This window comes from Paramisgurnus dabryanus, chromosome 24 (assembly GCF_030506205.2).
Source record: "Paramisgurnus dabryanus chromosome 24, PD_genome_1.1, whole genome shotgun sequence".
In the NCBI taxonomy this organism is placed as follows: Eukaryota; Metazoa; Chordata; class Actinopteri; order Cypriniformes; family Cobitidae; genus Paramisgurnus; species Paramisgurnus dabryanus.
The window spans coordinates 3,355,452-3,378,139 of NC_133360.1; the positions used below are offsets into that span (position 1 = coordinate 3,355,452).

The window sequence follows — 22,688 nt, forward strand, 5'->3', positions numbered from 1 at the left end:
AAAACAATAATCATCAATCAGTAATTTTCACTTTATCATTTTACTCTAGAATATAACCTCGTTCAGATGCACACAAAAAAAATTCACGTTTAGTTGGGCTTCATCTTTAACCTTTTGACATAACTTCTTTTAAATTCTGGAGATTAAGGAGATTAATATGATACCCAGCACAATATGATAATTTATGCAAAAATAGTTGTAACTGTACACATTATGTTTTGCAAGTGCAAGTTTTGCAGACTGGTGCTGAAACCACAGGCATATTTGCCGCCTCCTGCATTATACCAACTTTTGTAAATTTGGTATGATCATTGTTGTGCGTAAGCATTGTTTTGTGTAGAGTAAAGGTCTGACTGTTAACTCCTTATTAACATATACTACCTGTACATTGTGGGACTTTCCATAGACATAATGGACCCTATATGCACCCGGCGCAATGCGACACCAGGCAGGCGCGAAGTGTTTCTTCCGATGCACACATTTGCACCCACCTGTTTGCCCATGGGTGTGCTGGTCTGTAAACGAGGTGTTTCAGGCGGATTGTTGGCTTGTTGCTGTTTTAAGGCAGCTGAAATAGACTCTAGACTAGAGTATTTTTTATTTTACTTTATTTAAAGCGCGTTAGTAAGATGTGTTTACGTTGCATGTATCAGAATGACCTATTTGCAGAAGCCTAATACAGAATGAAATTGGTTTCCTCTCTGAAGAAGCATTACATTTTTTTCTCTTGTAAATTCTGCCATGTAAATAGCGAACCCACTATATGGTGCACGTGTAACTTCTTTTTATTTAAATTATGGGGACATTGGTCTCACGCTTTCTTCTCTCGCTCTCTATCTCGCTCTCGCACGCATTCACTCAAAACATAACCACATTTCTTTCCACACTTAAGTTTCACTTTGAGTCAGAAATGAAGCTTATATGCATTTATAGGAATACTATACAAGTGATACTCAAATAAACTGCAGTCAATCTACTCACAGTTGTGTTAACCCTGTGCAGTATTTATTTAGCTGATAATTAGTAAACATTGTCTTGTCCATCATATTTCTTGCTGGTAGACTGCTGACAATGATACATTGGTGAATTCATGAATATGTTCTGTATGCCCAAACAAAAGTTCAAATCCTTTGATGATTTTTTATAAAATGAATACATTGAAATCCAGTGACATCGAGAGTTTGATCATCGTCTCATGACATTTGAGTACAGCACCTCATCCTCCACCGGAGCTTTCTGTTCAAACACATCACACAAGATACAAAAAACGTTTTAATATACATTGCAATACTACAATGGAAAAAATTGCTGTAATTATGCAGCTGGTTGCCAGTAACTTACTGTAGAAGATAAAGACTGAAAATTTTTGAACAAACTGTTGCCAGTAAATAACATAAATGTAAAATCTACAGTAAGTTACTGGCAGCTAGTTGCCAGTAATGCCCAGTAATACTGTAATTTCTACAGAATTTTTTACAGTGTAATAAAGTGCTATGTATGCAAATGACAGGAGTGAACCTCAGTGAGTAAACATGAATATGCAACATTGAATATCTCAAATTGAAAAATTATAGTTTTACTTGTCTATTTATATCTCACATCAGATTCCCAGAAGAATATATTCACCAAAATAAATTTGCACCGGTCACACAGCGTTGCTCTCAGATTTTATGTTTTCTTACACACTTATACTTTTGCTAAAGGCCTTAGAGTTTAATCAAATTTTGTCAAAGTTGTGTTAATTCAAGCTAAATTCTATTTTGTAATGTTAAGAATTATAATTTGCTATCATTTAAAGTCAGTTGCACATTTATATTACTATATTCACTAAACATGTGTGATTATCATTATTATTAGACAGGGAATTAATTCAGGTGATGTCACTGTTAAACTAGGATGTGGCAATATTGGGAACTTAAAGGGATAATTCACCCAAAAATTAAAATTATGTCATCATTTACTCACTTTCATGTTGGTACAAGCCTGTGTAAATTTCATTTTTGACACAAAGAAAGATATTTTGAGGAATGTTTGTATCCAAACCATTCATGAGCCCCATTCACTTCCAGAGTATTATTTTTTCCTATTATGGAAGTGAAAGGGCTCATGATCGGTTTGGCTACAACACCAGAAGAAAATTGGTCGGGAGATAAATCTGATTTAATATAATAATGTCGGTTGTTAGTGAGTTTCGATTATGTGATTTAATTAGTTCTCTCTGTGCTTATATTTGTGTTCTTGTCATGTCAGAATGAACATATTTACAAGTTTCCACTAAGCTAAATGTATAAAGTTGACACCTTACACGAAACTTAAATGTTACCCTTGTGATGTCACGGAAAACTATCACAATGGTTGTGGCATCGACATTTAAAAGCGGTTTTCACATAATCCTCCTTAACATTCAATCTTCTTATAATTCAAACTTAATTATAAAATATTACAGATTATTTAATGCCCTCTTATATTAGAGGGTTTTTTTTTTGGTCTTGTAACTCACACTTCTGCATAACTGTTAAACGGTGAATGTTTAGCACAAACAATGTGCACATTGAAGTGTTGTACTGGAGGAGGTCAACACCCCACAGTTTACATAAGCTCACTAGAAGTGTAACCGTTAGTGTTATCACACATTTGTAATGGAACGAGGTTTCAGTCTCGTCTCACGCCTGACATTCTGATCTGATGAAAAATGTTACATATTTTATGAGTTGGCTCATTCATATGAGCGCATACAAAGTAAATTGTGCGAAAATGCACAAATATTTGAAAACAAACAATTATGATACCCCACACCTAAACCCAACATCACAGGAATTAAAGCAAATAATTTAAAAATGTATGAATGCACTCTAAAAAAACAAACGGTGCTATATAGCACCAAAACAATTGCTTTGGATCGTAACGATAGAAGAACCATTTTAGTGCCATATAGCACCGGTGAAGAACCAGTGAAGCACCAGTGAAGCACCAGTGAAGCACCAGTGAAGCACCAGTGTAGAACCATATAGGGGCCATATAGCACCACATATGGTTCTACATAGCACTATATGGTTCTACACAGGTGCTTCACTGGTGCTTCACTGGTTCTTCACCGGTGCTATATGGCACTAAAAATGGTTCTTCTATCGTTACGATCCAAAGCAACTGTTTTGGTGCTATATAGCACCGTTTGTTTTTTAGAGTGTGTGGTTTTTAAATTAGCCAATAAAGGAATTCTACATTTTAAAGTAAAAGTCATTAAAACTGTGTAATAACACACAATAAGCTATTGGAATTATGTAGCAACTTATAATATTAAATATATTGGTCCTCATTAGTTTTCATGTACACTCTAAAAAACAAACGGTGCTATATAGCACCAAAACAGTTGCTTTGGATCGTAACGATAAAAGAACCATTTTAGTGCCATATAGCACCGGTGAAGAACCAGTGAAGCACCAGTGAAGCACCTGTGTAGAACCATATAGTGCTATGTAGAACCATATGTGGTGCTATATGGCCCCTATATGGTTCTACACTGGTGCTTCACTGGTGCTTCACTGGTGCTTCACCGGTGCTATATGGCACTAAAATGGTTCTTCTATCGTTACGATCCAAAGCAATTGTTTTGGTGCTATATAGCACCGTTTGTTTTTTTAGAGTGTATGATGGAAACCCAAAAATCACATACAAAATTAATTTCAAGCATTTAAGTCTTTTAAAGCAAAAAATAATAAGAAGGATAGATTTGATTAATTGTGTCAAAGATGTACTGTAATGGGTAAGTACAGCACAGTAAAGCACATATTTATATCTCGCTGTCAGTAAAATATAAATTCTTACCGATTGATGTGTTTGTCTTTTACAGAATATCGGATCTACATAGGTGATCTCCTCTTCACCGGTTTGAACTGTTTCAGAAACAGTAAAAGCTTCATTAGATCTGGTTCTTCATTTAAATGTATTATTATTTCAAATATATTTAAAACTCCATCATTAAGCCTTATGTTACTTCTGTATTAACAGTAGATCATTTACTTGCCCTGTTGATTTGTGTTTCTGTGTTTCCTGTAGATCCAGAAGATCAAAACTAAAGCTACAATCATTACAGATCCAACAACACAACAGATCACAACTATATGATAAGAGGTGCGACTCTGTTCTGTAAAGAAAAATTCAAGTCATTATATAGTATAGTATCATGAATATATTCCATAAAAAATATGATTGAAATAAGGTCACTTTACAACCAAATTTAGATTTTTTATAGACTAGATCTGTTAACCTCTATAATAAACGTAATTTCAACAACTTTCACTTTCAACCCAATTTTAACGTTGTTACAACGTCTTTTTAACAAGTTTTGTATAGTATAGTTTAATGAATATATTAAATTATAAATATAAATTTGAAATGAGGTAAAAATTCAAGCGTATAAAATATGTCACTTTTCAACAAATTTTAGACTTTTTAAAGCTCAGATCTATTTATAGACATAATTTCAAGGACTTGCACTTTCAACCCAATTTTAACGTTGTTACAACGTCTTTTTAACAAGTTTTGTATAGTATAGTATAATGAATATATTACATAATAAATATATATTTGAAATGAGGTAAAAATTCAAGCATAGAAAATGTCACTTTACCAGCAAATTTAGACTTTTTAAAGACTAGACATCATTTCAACGGCTTGGGAAAAACGTCTTTTCACTTTCAAGCCAAAGTTATGTCTTTTCAATGAGTTTCAGCTGGGTTGGTACTGTATCTGAACCTCTCGGTCTGACAAATACTCATTTATATAACCGTCAGGACATGCGACTCTACTCACCATAGACAGTAACATTGAATCTGTATGGGATCTTGTGTGTGATGCTGATGCTCATTTCATAAAGTCCTGAGTCGGTGGTTCTCGTGTTTGTGATGGTGAGATCTCCAGTTTGATTATTCACCTGCAGTCTGTCTCTGAATTTCCCATCAAGAACATCAGCATATATTGAGATCTTAGCTTCTCCATTGATTTGAACTATTCGAGTCTCTTGAGGTCCAAACTTCCACAATATCAACTGAATCTTCTGTATTTCAGTGACATTACTGTATAGAGTCACAGAATCTCCCTCCATCACTGACACTGACTTCACTTCATCACCAAACACACCTGCACACACAAACACATTTACACAGGATTCAGATTAAAGATCTCAAGATCTGTTCCTAAATCGTGAATATTAAGACCTTTTTAAAGTATCATCCCAGTGACAACCTTTAATCTGACAATGCCAGCATGGACAATGAAAAGAGATGTTGTGGTTAAATTTGATAAAACAAGTTTAGTAAATAAATAGAAATAAACATTTAAATATTTAATAAAAAAGCTGTCACTTCTAATCTAACACTCCAGTGGGTCCCAGACTTTCTTTCTGATGATTTCTTACACCATTTGTTTTTATGAAACGTTTATTTAAAAAAAAATTGTCATCAATACAAGATTTAACCAGACTAGAATAGAGGCAAGTGCAGATTTTACACTATTTCTTTACTCTATACTAATTGCCACCATGAAGCATAAAATGTGTATAAAATGTGTATAACTTACCAAGCATACAGCAGAACCACAAACAGAGAAGAAGAAATGTGTGAACCATTTTCAACATTTCATGGATTTGTTGGAAAGGCACACACAGAGAATCTACAGTCATTGAGATGAACACGACTCTGTGCTCTGACTTACCTAAAAAATGTGTTAAGGGTAACTCAAGAAGGGAGGGCTATACAGCATGAACTTATGTGGTATGGCTCTCCTGATTTTGCCAAGTGGTCATTATGTTGACCCTTGGACAACATTTCAATCCACCAATCAGATTTCAGAAATAAGTTTACAATTTGTTTTAAGTTTAAGCTTACAACCAGGATTAACTGTTTCAAGACCATTATTCTTCACTTTTCGTCACTCGGATTTTAGGGTATGGTTATGGTTGGGGTTTGGGGTGGGTTTAGATTTTATTTAGAAAAATGTTGTCCTTGGGTCAACACAATATGTTGCCCTGAGGACATCAACCACTTGTCAAAACAGTTCGAGATGGCCTGGAGAGTTTAAGATCACGGCTGGCAGGTTGCAACTGTGGTGCCATTGAGCGAGGCACATTTTAGCCATTTGCTCCCTAGGTAATGCAGTGATAGCTGTATGATACAGCCTGTATCTGGGTGCCCTTCAGAAGGAGGCTAAAAAGGTTTCCTGTCTGGTCCACAGGACTATTACAGGTAAGAGTATTTTTTTAAACAATGTTCAATATCCAATTTGTTGCATTACTGCCACCTTCTGTTCTACTTTGCCATAAACTTATGATTATAGGCATATTATCAAATTTGCAGATGACTTTGACATGGTGTAGCAAATTCCACCTTCAATTAAATGTGGAAAAAAGTGAAGGCTATGATAATTGATTTTGGCAGATCAAAATTAAGTCACGGGTTGACAAATATAAATCGAGTGGATATTGAAATGACTGATAATCACAAATGGGATAGTAATTTAAGGTAAGTTTTGAAGCAAATGTATCAGTTATGTGCAAGAAATTTCAACAAAGAATGTTTTTCTTAAAGCTCCACTGTGTACTTTTTTGAGTTAATTCTTAGCAAAAACCCATGTTTTCTTTCAAAAGTATGTGCTCATTCATGTGTAATTACTTCCACCCCACTAATCAAAATATTCTCGTAAGTGTAGAATCTGCTATTTAAAATGCATACCGTCGAAGCGCTCTCTGGCTGAATCCATGTTGTGCCTCCATCTTTGAAATACATTCGCCGACGAGGGACATTCCTGAAATTCAAGCTCCGCCTTTCGCGCTTTCACTCTACACCCACGCTGGCTGCTGGCTGAAGCCTCCGGAGGTTGCATGTGTAGGCGGTATACATCATCAAGACAGTCTTATTTCAGAATATTAACAATTATAAAGCTGACAATTATTCTTAGTTAATTGTAAATTGATGTAATATGCTTATGACTTGTGAATGTAATGCTCAGTTAATTTAAATAAACCAGGCTTGATGACGTATGCAGCCTGTGACCTGCGTAGCTGAATCCTTCGGCTGCGACAGCTGCAAACCGTGATGAACCTGCGATCTAATGCTTTGATTTGAATGCCTGTTGAAGACATATTCTCAAGGACATTAAAACAAGTCGCCAAGGAAGCAAAACGGGGATTTTAAACGACAACGCGACAGGAAAAACATCAAGACCAAAGTCAATATTGGTGTTAGTTTTCCAAGATGGGGCTCAAGGGACACTGAAGTTGCTACTTTCTATCTTCTCCACAGGTAATTCAGCATATTCGTTTACATCTATACAGTCTATGTTGTAAACTTGAAGTTTTATAGTTCCTTGGCTAACTATAGCATGGTTATGCAGTTAGTGTAAACACGCATGTGGTTTAATGTGTTCGAACAGCCACACGCCGTCTCTCCGCCCATTTATGTAATCTGAGGTACTGAGATAAATGTTTTTCATCTTTTCTGACCTCTAGCTCAAACACACGGTGACAGGCCTATTTTTAGCCTTTCATTGATAAAACGCCGCTGATCTGCGCATCTTTTAACAGCCCCTGTGATATTTTTCCTCGCGTCGATGAAAAAGGAGTGTCTAAGCTACGTTTATGGTTGCTTTTTGTATGTGATTTTAAGCGGACATATCATGACAATCAGACTTTTTCCATGTTAAACATAAATCTGTGTGCTTTGATGGATCACAGGCAAAGGACATTGCAAATTGTTAATTTTTTTTCATTGCTTTTGCTTTGTAGCTACTGGAAGCCATGTTAACCTTGGCATGACACGGCCGGGCCACCGTACGAGTTAAAACGCATTCCGAATGGGGGGGGGGCTAGAAAGTAATATTCAGTTGGTTGTCATATAGACTTTCACCGCTAGATGGGAGTAGATCTTACACAGTGGAGCTTTAAGATATGTGTGACTTTTTGCTACGAAAATGTGTGGATTATTAAATCATTCAAGCCTCGCATATTTTGCATGCGGAAATCTGCAATTCATGCACGTATTTGGAAAAAATGTGGCCCCCTTATAAATATATGGACTTTGGCTGATTATTGAATCATGCGATCGCATAGTCGCGTTTTTATGGGGGGACTGATATAAAGAGTTTCAGCTGTTGCTTTGAGGACGACGTTTTAAAGTCTTTGGTGAAAGTAAAAAACTTTTTAAAGTTTTGTTCCGGCGCAGATCTGGCCCAATGACGTGTAGGGATTCAGCGGGAGGAGGAGAACGGCGTTATTTAAAACACTATAAACCTCTGACCGAAACACTATGGGAATTTAAGGGAATTTTAGGAAATCCCAGATTTAGCTCAAATGGAATAATAAGTACAATTAACTGTAATTAATTATACAAATATACAGATTTTACTGATTTAGCAGAATAATAATAACAATTAATTCATGTATTTGTCCAGCAAATACTCATAATTGTACATTAAGAAGTTAATTCCGTGGCCTTTAGAAAATAACATTCTTACTGCTATAAAGTATTCTTAAGCATGTAGCTTTATGATCTTAAGGCAGATTAAGTGACATTGATTTCATGAGCATTGAACACAGAAACAATTCAGGTGTGCAATGCAAAACCGGTTTATTAAACTACGTTACACTACAAAAAGCACACGAGACTAACTATACATACAAACAAACAAACGAGAAACATATATGAAAGAGAAAGAATGGAAAATTAAGAGAGAGAGAGAGTAAAAGAAGGGCAATATCACTATAGACTTAACTTCTACACAAACCATCAGAACTCTAAGAATCACCTTAATTAAAAGGGGCAATAACTTTTTACAGCGAATGAACAAGCGATACTTGCGTTGGCTTTTGTGAGGCGCGTGTGTACGTCCAGCTGTATGGGTGCGTATGCGAGGAAGAGAGTTCCTGAGTTTGTGGTCATGTGACGGAGTCCTGGGAAGAGTCCGTAGGTGTTGAAGTTTAAGTTCAAGTGGCAGGGTGCCCGAAACTATCCAAGAGAGGGACAGGTCTGGGTGCCGCGGCCTCGCTGTTGAGCAGCCATGTGGCGTGCTGTGTGCGACTGAGCTGTAGCTGTGAGCTGTGAGCATCGATGAATTAAGGTGCAGGCCTCTTAACCTAAGTTTAGACCAACCCCTTTAAAGTTCAGATGACCAATCCGAAAGGGTGTTGATCGAGCGGGAAGACAAGTCTTTGTTCTCCCAAGACTTAATCTGCATGGTTTGTTTAATGCAGAGATGTTTCAATAATAACTTGGATTCATCTTAAATGAGTTTGATATCAGTTAGAATAAGATGATGCACATCATTGATCAGGAAAGGAAAAGGGCATTATTTAGAGTGTAGACAAGATATTACTTAAACACACATCAAATAGTAATCTCATAAATGTGAATTATTAGACATGCTAAGATAAACAAAGCATCCCTATAGTGTTACAAGAAAATTGGTTCATTACAGATACAAACATGCAATACAAGGATATATAATATATACAATTTAGCTTTGAGGTGTTAATTTGCTTAGATTGGCGAAATAAAGACAGCCAGAGAGAGTCAATAGGTCTGGAAATGTGTGTTATCAGGAGATTAGGATCTTCTGATGAAAGCGTCCGAGCAGACCTGGTGACAAAACTCTAGGGTCACAGCATGAAACCGTCAACGACCCAGACTGAAGAGACCTCCAGTTGACGTCCAGCCAGATGTTACAGACGTCTACTGTGGCCCTGTCCCAAATGGCACACTCCGGACTTGTGGTCCTCCTCAGAGTCCACACTTTGATGACATTATGTAGTCCAGACTTTAGGGACCCTTGATGCGAGTCCACGTGGGTGCACTGGAGTCGTATTTTGGGACAGACTCGAGCATCACACCGGAAATAGGTAGAGAAGCTGCCCGTCAGTGTGAACTCCTCCCTCCCGTCGTCTGATTGGTCTGATTGCCCTTTCGTAAGGACTTCTGGGTTGGTAAAGTGCACGAAGCCTGCCATTTGGGACAGGGCCTGTGTGGGTTCGCGTTTGTTTCAGTTTCTGTTTTTTTTTAGTTCTGGTTTCTGACATAAGCAACAGATGCGATGGAAAGTCTCAGTAAATTGTTGTCTGTGTCTCTCAGTGTGTACATTCAAGTTTAGTTTGTGTTTAACAACATGAAGACAGTGGATTTAATCTGTATTGTTTCCATGGTCGTGAATGGTAAGATGACATCAATTTTACTTGAATTTAAAGAGAGTCGGAAAAAGTGAACTTAATTTATCACCGTAAAAACAATGTAGCGGTTCATATAATTAGCAAGAAATGAAACTACACCAACTTTTTGGAAAATAGTAGGCTACCACTGCTCCTGTAATAATCTGTTAACCATTACATAAGTGTTTTGTTTCATACTAAAACAGTTTCAGTCAATGACTCTGTGGAGTCAGCTGACATTGGCTAAATTTAGCACCTATACTACGCACCATGTACGATTTAATCTTAGCCACTATACTCTGCTGATTAACATTAATTAACAATTGTGAAAAGCACAACCCTGCTGAAAAAAACAATAAAACCATTACAGAATTGTATTGGGAATTGTATTGGTTCTAATGGAATATGGCCCAAAACACACTACAGTGTATTGGTTTTTGTTGGTCTCTAATGGTATGTATTGGTTATATTGGTTTTATGTATTGCTTCTAATGGAATATGGCCCAAAACATAATGGTAAAAGCTAATGGTTCCTACAGTATTGGTATTTTAATGGAAACCATTCGAATTTTCTGTAATGGTTTTATTGTTTTTTTCAGCAGGGTATATAAATAAATTGAATTGAAAAATTAAATGTCAACAAGAATTACACAAAAAGAAAATAAAACAATTGCTAGACAATGTGTTGGCATCATAAAGTGTCCAAGTATCACTTCTGCTATTACAAAATAACATCTTGTGACAAGTCTTATGACTTTTACTTTCATTGGTGTAGGCTGGATTTCCCAAGTACTTTAAGAGACTCTTGTAAAACATTTGAAACACACACCCTGAAAAATGTATATGTTTTCAATGTTTAATCTCTTACTCTTTTTGTTTGTGAATGAAGGTGTGTTTGGTGATACAGTGTCAGTGATGGAGGGAGATTCTGTTACTCTACACACTGGTCTGAATGCAATACAGTTGGATGTTGTAATCGAGTGGATGTTTGGAAATGATCAGGTTCTCATAGCTGTTATCAACAGAGCAGCTAATACAATCTCATTGGATGGAGCTGATGGGAGATTCAGGGACAGATTGAAGCTGAACAATCAGACTGGAGATCTCACCATCACAAACATCAGATCTGAACACACTGGAGTTTATAAACTAGAGATCACTGGAGAGAAGACCACAACAAAAACATTCAGTGTCAGTGAGTATCTCAAACATTTTAACATTTCGCACATGGATCTTCTTGACAATTTGTTAAAACTTTTGTGATCAATTAAGTAAAAAAAAAAAAAAGCTGGCAAGCGCTTTAAAGCTGGTTTAAAGGGAAAATCCACTTTTTAAAAATATGCACATTTGATTCTTACCATTTTGGAATCCATTTAGCGGATCTCCGGGTCTGGCGGTACCACTGTTAGCATAGCTTAGCACAGGGGTGTCCAAAGTCGGTCCTGGAGGGCCTGTGTCCTGCAGAGTTTAGCTAAAACTTCCCTCAACACACCTGCCTCAAAGTATCTAGTCTGCCTAGTAAGACCTTGATTATCTGGATCAGGTGTGTTTGATTAGGGTTGGAATAAAACTCTGCAGAGACACCGGCCCTCCAGGAGCAGAAGTGGACACCCCTTGCTTAGCACAATCCATAGAATCTGATTAGACCATTAGTGTCACGCTAAAAAATAACTAGAGAGTTTCGCTATTTTTCCTATTTAAAACTCTCCTGTAGTTACATTGTGTACAAAGACAGACTGAAAATTAACTCTTTCGCCGCCATTGACGATATTACTCGTCAATTAAGAAAAAATGCTTCCCTGCCAATGACGAGAATTTCCGGCTTTCCGCAATACCGCTATTATCCACCATGTGGCACACTTCCGCAACTTATACAACCCGGAAGTAGCGCCTCACATGAAAGAGAAAGAACTCTGTGTATGTTTTAAAGATCGCTCTGCATCTGATCTCTATCAAAAGTCCTTCACAAAAATTTAATTATCTCAGCTTTTTGTTGAAAAATTGGTGTTTTTGAAGAAACCTACCCATATTTGAGAGGTGATAAAAAGAGAGCTTATGAAGGTAGGATGAAACTTTTTTTTGTTTGAAAGCAGACGGTCTAATCTTTCATTTGATATATTGTTTGTTTATATATTTAAAGAAGAACATTTTCTGGAAGGCAATTCTAGAAACATGGCTGCAGGTGCAGCTCCTGCAGCCATGTTATGGCAGCAAAGTCCTTGATTATTACTAGGGATGTCCCCTTCCCACTTTTTCATTTCCGATCCGATTCCGATACCAGAATTCCGTATATCAGCCGAAACCGATATCTGCCCGATACTGTTGTAATTAAATGTTTATAGTGCTTTGTGTTACATCTAGTATCATTTTAAATGTTAAAATTTATAATTTTTAAATGATTTACAAGTTACAGGAAACATTAGTAAATATTAATCATGACAGTGTTTAGGAGAACATATAATAGATATGTTTGATCAATTAAGTATGCTAAATATTTTTTTCTTAATTGCATAAAACTGTCATAGTAAAAAAGCTTTAGTGTGCAGATGGTTATTTTGGGAATTATGCACTTGACCGGACTTTTTATGCACATTCTGGGTGCAGAATTGATGCGGCTAAGTCATATACTGGGCTTTCTGGTCATTTATGGGCTTTCTGGGTGCAGAATTGATGCCGAATCATCCTCTCATGTGAATCCTCGCACCGCAATGGAAAGTTTATAACTGTTAAAACAATAAGAGAATAGATGCATCGTGTTCTCAGCACAAAGTGAATTGCATCCACACAGTTATCTTGTGTTTGCGTGTGTGAATGATGGGTTTCATCCGTCCGCTTCACCAGTGGATTTTTAACTCAGTTTGCGAGTAAGTTACAGTGTTTCTGTAATGTTTGTTCCTTCACATAAAGCTATTGAGTGTATTAAAAGACTTTGAATATAGTGAATATAAAACATTTATGGTGCTTTTATAATTCATTGTCCTTGTTTAATAGCTTGTCAGTAACAACCACGGCTAACGCACATATCGGAATTGGATCGGTCATGTTGTCGGTCCTCTATCCGATGTCCAATCCAGCCAAAAAGCCTGGATCGGGCCTGATACCGATCCAGCATATCGGATCAGGACATCCCTAATTATTACACCAGCATGAGAGTATAGTTCCTAGACATATCTGCCTAGAAAATCACAACTTTTAATTTTCCGTCTGTCTTGGTACACAATGTTCATTCCTGAACTGATTTCAGGTTCACTCACGAACTATGACTTTCTCCGCATGACATGAGCTTTGGTTAATTTCTAACACATGCCTCCAGTTACTCATTGAGGTAAATATAAGACACAAAAATGCATAATAAAATCTTAAAAAACTTTTCCGTTCCGCCATAAATATCATGAGGAGAAACATTTGCAGAAGACTTGTGATATACACAAAGCGTATATCAGTAAAGAGAATAGTTTTTTTTTATATAAAAAATCCTGAATTTTTCACATTGGCCGAATTTGTATGAATTTATATGAAGGTAATTGTGCAAAAATGTACTATTATCATAAAATAAACAATAATGAAACTTTAACCTTGCCCCTAACCCCACAGGGCAACGGCAAATCATACAAAAATGAACAAATTGACTATATTGTAAAATACGTATGAATTGCCATCAGCTAGCGTTCGTAACCATTCACAAAGTAAAAATTGCAAACAAAATCTATTTGCTTCTGCAGGTGTGTTTGGCGGTACAGGAGGAGTGAAACAAATGTCAGTGATGGAGGGAGATTCTGTTACTCTACACACTGATCTTACTGAAATACAGAGAGATGAGAAGATACTGTGGCTTTATGAACATGAAAATACAGTCTTAGCTCAAATTAACAGAGCAGCCCATATCTTTTTTATAAATGATATTGCTAAAAAAAGAATCGTACCCAAACTACATGTGGATCATCAGAAAGGAGATCTCACCATCAGAAACATCGGAGCGGCACAGTCTGGACTTTATCAAGTACACATCATCAGCGGCATGCATACTATACATAAGAGATTCAATATTACTGTCAGTGGTGAGTATAGTTTATTTCTTTCAGTGTAAAAAAACAGATTCAGTTACATGTGTATGTATCTTTGAATAAAATCTGGAAGTGCATGCAATATCATAATAAAAGTGAAAGTGACATGCTTGTCAAGTATGCAGTACATACTCAAAATGTGACCTGCATTTAACCAATTCCAGTGAGAAGTGAACACACACACCCGTAGCAGTGGGCACTATCCATTCAATGCATAAAGGATCAATTAGGGTTAATGTGCTTTTCCACAGATGCAAACTTTTGGCCATGAGATTGGGTTACAAGCTTTTTCTCTTATCAGTGGGTTTTGACTGCCCCACATAAAATGCACAGCTCATTTAATTTGCAACAAGCAAAAGAAAATGCTTATGTCAGCTTTCCATTATTTTGCTGTCTGTGGTGTTTCTCACTTCTGAGTAGGGTTGCAAAGCTGTGTTTGAGGTGACAAATTCGCATCTACCGTGTCTAGTTTGCCGCTTAAACATTTTGAGTTTGCTCGGTTCATTCACACGTAAAATTCTAGTTATTGAGACATTCACGTGGAAATTCTTCTGCTCGCTTTCTGTAATCATGTCACAACTAGAGCAAGCTCTGGATTGGTTAACGGTGCACATTTTTCCGCCAAAGTTCAACATTTTCAACTCCATTCACGCAAACTAGACACGCGAATGAGGCGGAATCACATTTATTGGTGCTGCGAGACCCTCAGATGCGCGCCAACGCGTCTTTACCTTGACTTTAAGGTATAGCGGAAGATTTTCCCGAATTATTTAAAAGAACCGCCCCTCGATATTTAAAAAAAAATGCTCCCGAGAGGGAACGCCTGTTAAATGCGTGCACGAGACAGAGAGAGAGCGTGCAGGAGCTCAGTTCTTCTCTTCGCTCTGTTTACAAGTTTCTGTCGGCATGTTTACCGTGTCTGTGCGGTTCGTGACTTGTGCCAGGGCTAGCATCGCTAATCATAGCTTACATCAACTTTTACTAGCAGTGATTTTAAATGGATTTCTCCAAATAGCATGACAAAATGTACCTTTCCAGTAGAAACTTCGCGTGGGAAGCCCAACCTGTCCTTTTAGCTCACGCCAGCGTGTGAAATAGTCTCCCATAAACTTCTGGTCTTGTTTCTTTATTTATAGTCCTTTCTCTTCTTGTCATACAATTCCTAGACACTTTTTCTCTTGCGACCCTCAGACATTTTGAAAAAAACACAGTGAGAACGCGAGCTTCAATGAATGGTTGAAACCGTAGCACAACACACATACACGTGAAAGTGCGCATGTGCAGAAAGCGAACGTAGAGGCGAGCACGTACGACGGTTATACGTCAACATATAATCAGAATGATTGACATCTGGGATGACCAATAACAGTGGTGATCCACCCGGAAAACGAAAATCTTCCGCTATACCTTTAACATTGAAATCACTCACACTTGACGCCTCTTCTGCATTCAGAAATTGCATTTTTCCATCGCAGAAATGTCAAGCTCTGGCTTGCCATCTTTGTTTCTGAGTCTAACTGTTCCTGCAAGCATCCAGTAATTCACATTCACACATTCTACGTGACTACGTTCAGTTTAATTCAGTACATTATTATTTTTTATAAAACAACTGAATTGAACTGAAAAGTAACTCTCATTACTTAAAAAATTAACTAAAATATGAATGTGTATATTTATGAAGTAATGGGTTACTTTACTCAGTACTTCAGAAAATTAATATTATTACATAATGCACTTTACTTGTAATGCGTTACCCCAACACTGTGTACCACAATTCCCCTGTATTCCTGTTTATTTTCCATGGATAGTTTTATCAACCCTACTTCTGAGATAATTCCCAAGCACAAACTTTTTGCCTCAACTAAAACACATTACGTGTGTTTTCCATGATGGTGGTGTAATGAGTTATGTATTTTATGTTGATGTAGATGGATTTAAGACAATCTCAATAATGAAAGGAGATTCTGTTACCCTACACACTGATCTTACTGACATACAGAGAGATCATGTGATGTGGTGGATCTCTGATACAGTCATAGCTGAAATAGATGGAAAGGCCCAGATCATTTCTACATACGATGGTAATAATGGGAGATTCGGAGACAGACTGAAGCTGAACAATCAGACTGGAGATCTCACCATCACTGACATCAGATCCACAGAGGCGGGACTTTATAATCTTGAGATCAGCGGCATTGGACACACCTTACACAAGATGTTTATTCTTACTGTTTGTGGTAAGTAACCCATGTCTTTTAATAATGATTATTTTCTTTAAGATCAATATTCTTGTATAAATAACAGGTCGACACAGTATTTGCAGAAATTTACAGGAGTACTTCATTTGTGTTTACTTTGTGTTATTGATCTAAGTTACTTTCTGTTTAACTTTGGCATGTTTTTGATGCTGTAACAGATGTGGTGAAGACTGTGAAAGTGACTGAGGGAAAACCTACTACTCTTCATGCTGGTGTTAGGTCAAAGACTTATAATCAACTATCGTGGCATTATAAAGACACTTTTATAGCTCAACTGAGCAAAACAGGCCAGATCAAATTGACACACGATGGGAGATTCAGAGACAAACTGGAGATAAACAATCAGACTGGAGATCTCACCATCACAAACATCAGACCTGAACACACTGGAGTTTATAAAGTACAGATCAGCAGCAGCAGACTTACTTTAATAAAGAAATTTGATGTTATTGTTTATGGTGAGAAAATGAATATTTAACTCTTACAGTCTTTAATAAATCAGATTAATTAATGAAGTTAATGACTGTCTCTATTCTTACAGCACAAGATTCCTTCAGTTTAGCTCAAACAGTAATACTATGTACTGCTGTCGTACCGTTATTACTGGTGATGTTGATTGTGATCATTGGTTGCTGCCAGATGACTCTTCTAAAGAGTAAGTGGAGTTTAGGACTCAGGGTTTTAGTAAAAACAAATGTGAACAAATCTGATATAGACTGTGACTTTGGTTGATGTACTGTAGTGGCTCTTAATGACTGTTTGATTTGACTCATGTCTCAGTAAAAACTAATGTTAGAGTAACTTGAACTTGTATTAGTCATGATAATTCATATGTACATTTGTGAAAGCACTTGTTGTTTCTGTTCTTATTTCGTTTCTGTTTTTTTCTGTTTCTGTTCAGTTAAAAAAGAGAAATCAACCAAACAAAAAGCATTTCCCCAACACGCAATGATTAAATTGAAAGGTATGCACACACACACTGCTCCATACAACATGTAACTACATGATATTAAATAAATAGATATACATTTACAATGTAAGCAGAAATAACAGTTAGATCCTTGCCATCAATATATCTAATTGTTTCTGTTTAGGTTGTTATTAGCTAGGAGTACACTAGTATATAGAGTTAGTAGACTAAGTAAGAGACTAAAACAGACTAAACAAACATTGATTACAAGACATGGAACAAAAACTTTCTTAATATACTTTAAATGTATAATTAATATTACATTTCAACAAAGATACTGCAGCAGTACACAAATCTGCAGTCTTATTTTCAGAACGTTTTAAAGGGCACCTATTATGCAAAATCCACTTTTACAAGGTGTTTGGAAAAAAATGTGTATTGGCAGTGTGTGAACACAACAACCCTACAGTGAAAAAAATCCCGTGACTTCTCCTTTTTCCGCCCAGTCACACGAAATTACGTACTTATAGTCACGTAATTTTTTGATAGTTTTTCGTGATACTGTCACGAATTTCCGCATTTTTTCGTGATCATATCACCAATTTCTGTTTATGTGTCATTGTCACGTATTGGTTATTAAACTGCTTTTTCCTATTTTCTTACCATTTTCGCATCGGTTTAGGGTTAAATGATTTCAAACCGTTTAGGGAAAATTGTTTGAAAATAGGAAAAAGCAGTTGAGTAACCAATACGTGACAATGACACACAAATAGAAATTTGTGATACGATCACGAAAAAATTTGGAAATTCGTGACTATATGTACATAATTTTGTGAGACTGGGTAGCTTTTTTATCCACATTAAACCAAAGCAGTCTCTTTAAACATGCGGCTTTAATTCTCTTGTTAATGTGACGTCACACAAACAAAGCCCCGCCCATGGCCACTGACTGACTGGTTAATAGGCATAATATGTGCGCTTTAAGATGTTTTGGCATTGGTTCTTCTCTCTTTGAATTTTATGTCATTTCTTCTTTCTTGCAGATGATACATTACCAGAAGAGAAGAAAAGTACTGATGTATCTCAATTCATCTCTGCCCCTTTTCAAATCAACAAACAATGCAAAAGACTTTTTAAAAGCCTCGAAGATCTTCCTTGTACAGTATGAATGAGTTTAAACTTTGATATTTATTTGTATTGCGTGGAAATATTACAATTAAAGGTTTCCCGCATGGATCATTTTAAAAGCAAGTTGTATATTAAGGATCAGCAATATTTTCACACAGCACATAATTTGTAGCTTTCATGTTTCAACAAATCGTGTTTTATCTGACAGCTTATGATTTTAAATTAATTGAAATTTGATCATGTATGTGAAAAATCCAGTCTCATGATGAGTTTTAGGACCATCAAAGTTTGATTTCACATTGATTTGAATCTTTAACATGATCTTACTTTGTCAATATTAAAGAAATCAAGATTAGATTTTCACAAAATGATTATGTACATTATGTAGGATGTTTATGTAGAAAACACTAAATCACAATGTTGTAAATATAAATAGTTTAGGAAACTTCTTTCTTTGTTCTCTTTGTCTTTATTCTTCTGCAGACCTTGTGTAATCAAATCACTTAAATTAATTCAATGTATTCCTTGGGACATACATCAAATATGACACAACAATGTAGAAAATGACTTTTATTTGTTAAATGTAATGAATGTGTTTTGTTATAGCCACATGGCATGAAGAAGCTGCTGCAGGTGTTTTTAACTTCATCTGTTCAACAGATAGCGGTACATTAAACTGTATTTGTGTATAAAGCCTTATTTAGAAAGTTTGATCTGTCCATCAGTAGTTGATGTTATATTGATCAGAGTTGGCGGCTAGTGAATAAAGGGCACTGGGGCGCCGCCCCCTTAAAGTTGACAAGAGCTTTTTTAACATTCTACCAAAAATGTAAATATATAGTGCAAATTATTACAAAATAAAATCATTTATGGCGCTTTTCCATTGCATAGTACCCCACGGTTTAGTTTAGTTTAGGTCGGGTCAGCTCACCTCACTTTGGCGTGGTTAGCTTTTCCATCGAGTTTAGTATCACTTCGGAGTGGGAGGGATTATAGGCGTGTCGTTATATTTACGCTGCCTACTGCTGTGACATCATACACGTGAGAGCGTTGTTGTACATTCCCATACATTCATTTATTTCTCAGTCTGACACAAAATTAAAATTGGCCACCACAAATAGATGTTTGCACATCGCGTTTATAACTACCTCTGTCTCACATGACAGTTTCTGTTCAAACACCCGACCCGTGGCGTCAGTCGACGGCGCTCCGCTGAGCCTCATTCAAGTTGCATTTAAGCATATATAATGCGGACGTGCACGTCGCGAATGTGCCGCAACAAACTGCAAGTCTGGAAAAAACTGTTATGGTGTCCCGGATTCTCAACCTGCGGATGTTTTTCATCGCTAAAAGGGTGTTTGGAAACTTATAGCAGAACACAGATAACAACATGTTTGCTTGAGACAGCGCAAGCTAGCAGTAAGCTAAAGCTAATATTTACATTATAGCGATGACGTGACGATTCTCTCAGACCAATCAGTGATCTACAGTGTTTTCGCGTCACGTTTGGTATCAGCTCGGGTCGCTTGGAACCCCAACCGAGGTGGTACGAAAAAAAGTATCGGGTACTACGTACTGCACCCAATGGAAAAGCTCCCAAAAGTAAGCTGACCCGACCCAAACTAAACTAAACCGTGGGGTACTATGCAATGGAAAAGCGCCATTAGTTGTACTATTTCACTGTTAGGCATGCTATCATTTATTAAAAATATTAAAAATCAAAAATGAGTTTGTTGTGTGTGTCATGTTTGTGTGTCTGCGGCGCACCCCTTATAAGTGTCTACGTAGGTCAATAAAAACATGTGACTTGAAGCTGATCTCTAATTGGTTGGTTTTGTATCCGACTTGGGGCACAGGACTGTGCGTCCCAAACCCTCCAACTTATGTTGTAAGTGAATCAATAGTTTTTTTTTACGTTTTTGACCTCATGTGATTGGATCGTTCTCAGAGTCTCATAACCACGTTGCAGATTGTCGTTTAACTGATAGTTACCCCGGATTTCCACCGACTGCGGATCCGCTGCGGAACGGCGGCGGAGTCAATCGGTTTCCATTTAAGTCAATGTGTGTATTTCCACTGACTGCGTTCCGAATCCGTCACAGCTCCGGCCATCCGCAGCCCTCCAGATCAAATACGCAGAGCTTTTATTTTTGTCGGATGCCGGACATCTCTGCAGGGCGGAGCCATGACTCTATCGCGTGATCATACCTGAATTCGCGAGATCTCGTGTTGTGATCTGGGCTGGTCCATCAAAACGTCATAATTTAACGTCATAATGGGTGGAGACAGAACTATCGTGTGAATTTGCGAAACCTCATGGGTCCTCGTCACTTCAGCACGCAGTGCTCTGCAACAAATACGGAACTGGTGGGTATTGGCGGACGGCGTAGTGAAGAGCCGTAACGCAGCGGAACCGATCTGCAGCCACTCCGCAGTTGGTGGAAATCTGGGGTTACAGTACTGATCAGTGGAAGCAGGTGAATTATATTGAGATGAAGGAAAATGTGATTTTATCCTTACAAAATCATCCTTTACAAGGCATTTAGTTGAAGAATAAATAAAGGATTAAGAAGCTTGGACCAGATCGACCAACAGAGTCAAATGATTGCAGTCTCTGTGCTCCACCACTTCTTATGGAAAACGGAGTTGGTTAGCTTGATGCTGTAAGTCATGACTTTTATTGTTTTCTCTGTTTGCTGTTTTAAATTCTGAATGCATGACAAACTGCACAAAATGTGGCGCGTTTGAGCTGGCATTATGATAATGAGAGCAAGAGTTTAGATAATCCGAAAATGGTTGACTTCGTTGTTTATGGAGTTTAAGCAACCACTAAAAAAACACTGTGTTTCAGGGAACTTCAAGAACCGTGCAGAACGAGCTGTTGGACTATATGTCGTTTATTATGAGGGAAAACGTGCTTGTGCTATTGCTATTGAAGCAAAAAGAAATGTTTTGGCCTGTGATTATAGGCAACTTTAGTGTGTGTGCGTGAGAATGATTACCTTGATTAGTTCATTACTAAAAATAAACCCACATTATACTCAAACTTACAGATTCATGGTACATTTATTTCATGCTTTAACAGTTGACTTCAACAGTAACATTTTCAGCATTTTAGCTGAAACATTGTCTCTTGATAAATGGCTGTATACAGTCCTGCATCACTACAGTAAAAGTTCATCATCTCATGACTCCTGCATACACCACAGCATCCATCACTGGAGGTCTCTGAACACATGTTGATCAGTGAGATTGTGTTTTTAAATGTATTTTTGCATGAAAACTAGCTAATGACATTGTCTTCAATTGTTAATAATCTCATGTCAGTTTATATTTATGTTACTTTAATTTGTATGAATAAAGAAGTTGAACATACAAGTAACAATTACAATGAATGGTTGGATATGTAACACTTCACAGAGTCATCCTCAGCTTTAAAGTAAATCAATAACAAAGCCATTTGGATGTATTGTTTAAATAGAAGACAGTTTTTATGATCTCACCGTTTCCTGTGCTTGTGTTTTATTGAATGCTAGATATGTGTAAGTGGCCTCATCTTGAACTGTTTTAATTATAAGACACATGAAAATACATTATTGAGTTATATCACACATAAAGGCAATGTTTTACAGTCATATTAGTTTTCACTTGCCATGTTCTGTGTTTTTTCGCTTCCTGCAGATGCAGAAGATCAGAACTGAAGCCACAATCATCAGACATCCAACAGTACAACAGATCAGAACAGGGATGTAGCCGGAGGACTCTAAGACCAACAAATATAGTGCATGTATGTATATAACAATATTACTGCCATTCAACAGTAAAAAATACCAAAACTCAGTAAACCTTCACTTACCATAGACGGTAACATTGAAACTTTTTGAGTTATTCTGCTTGTTGCTGATGATCATTTGATAAAGTCCAGAGTGATCAGTTCTGATGTTTGTGATGGTGAGATCTCCAGTCTGATTATTTAACTGCAGTTTGTCTTTGAATCTCCCACCAAGAACATTATCATATATTGCGAAATCTTTGGCCGCTCTATTGATTCTTGCTATGAGAGAACTTTGAAGTCCAAACCTCCACAGTATCACATCATCTGCCTGTAGTTTAATATCACTGTGTAGAGTAACAGA

At 37.0% G+C, this 22,688-nt stretch overlaps 2 protein-coding genes across 4 annotated transcripts; one reads left to right on the forward strand and one right to left on the reverse strand.

Moving 5' to 3' along the window:
- Window positions 1-50: 50 nt before the first annotated feature.
- On the reverse strand, window positions 51-5,695 carry LOC135721177 (uncharacterized). Its single transcript, XM_065243363.2, has 5 exons — window positions 5,578-5,695; window positions 4,813-5,139; window positions 4,025-4,144; window positions 3,826-3,893; window positions 51-1,236 (listed from the first exon to the last, which is right to left on the reverse strand). The coding sequence occupies exons 1-5, from the start codon at window positions 5,678-5,680 to the stop codon at window positions 1,186-1,188; spliced, it is 669 nt and encodes a 222-aa protein (XP_065099435.1). The 5' UTR covers window positions 5,681-5,695; the 3' UTR covers window positions 51-1,185.
- A 4,314-nt stretch (window positions 5,696-10,009) lies between these two features.
- On the forward strand, window positions 10,010-20,259 carry LOC135721149 (uncharacterized). Of its 3 annotated transcripts, none has more exons than XM_073813573.1 (8): window positions 10,010-10,198; window positions 11,082-11,387; window positions 13,915-14,250; window positions 16,185-16,493; window positions 16,673-16,972; window positions 17,056-17,169; window positions 17,425-17,478; window positions 18,468-20,259. In XM_073813573.1, the coding sequence occupies exons 1-8, from the start codon at window positions 10,153-10,155 to the stop codon at window positions 18,590-18,592; spliced, it is 1,590 nt and encodes a 529-aa protein (XP_073669674.1). In that variant the 5' UTR covers window positions 10,010-10,152; the 3' UTR covers window positions 18,593-20,259. The 3 variants fall into 3 exon arrangements, with proteins under 3 accessions (XP_073669674.1, XP_065099397.1, XP_073669675.1); XM_065243325.2 differs by having other exon boundaries at window positions 17,416-17,478; window positions 18,468-20,258; XM_073813574.1 differs by lacking the exon at window positions 17,425-17,478.
- Window positions 20,260-22,688: the final 2,429 nt, after the last annotated feature.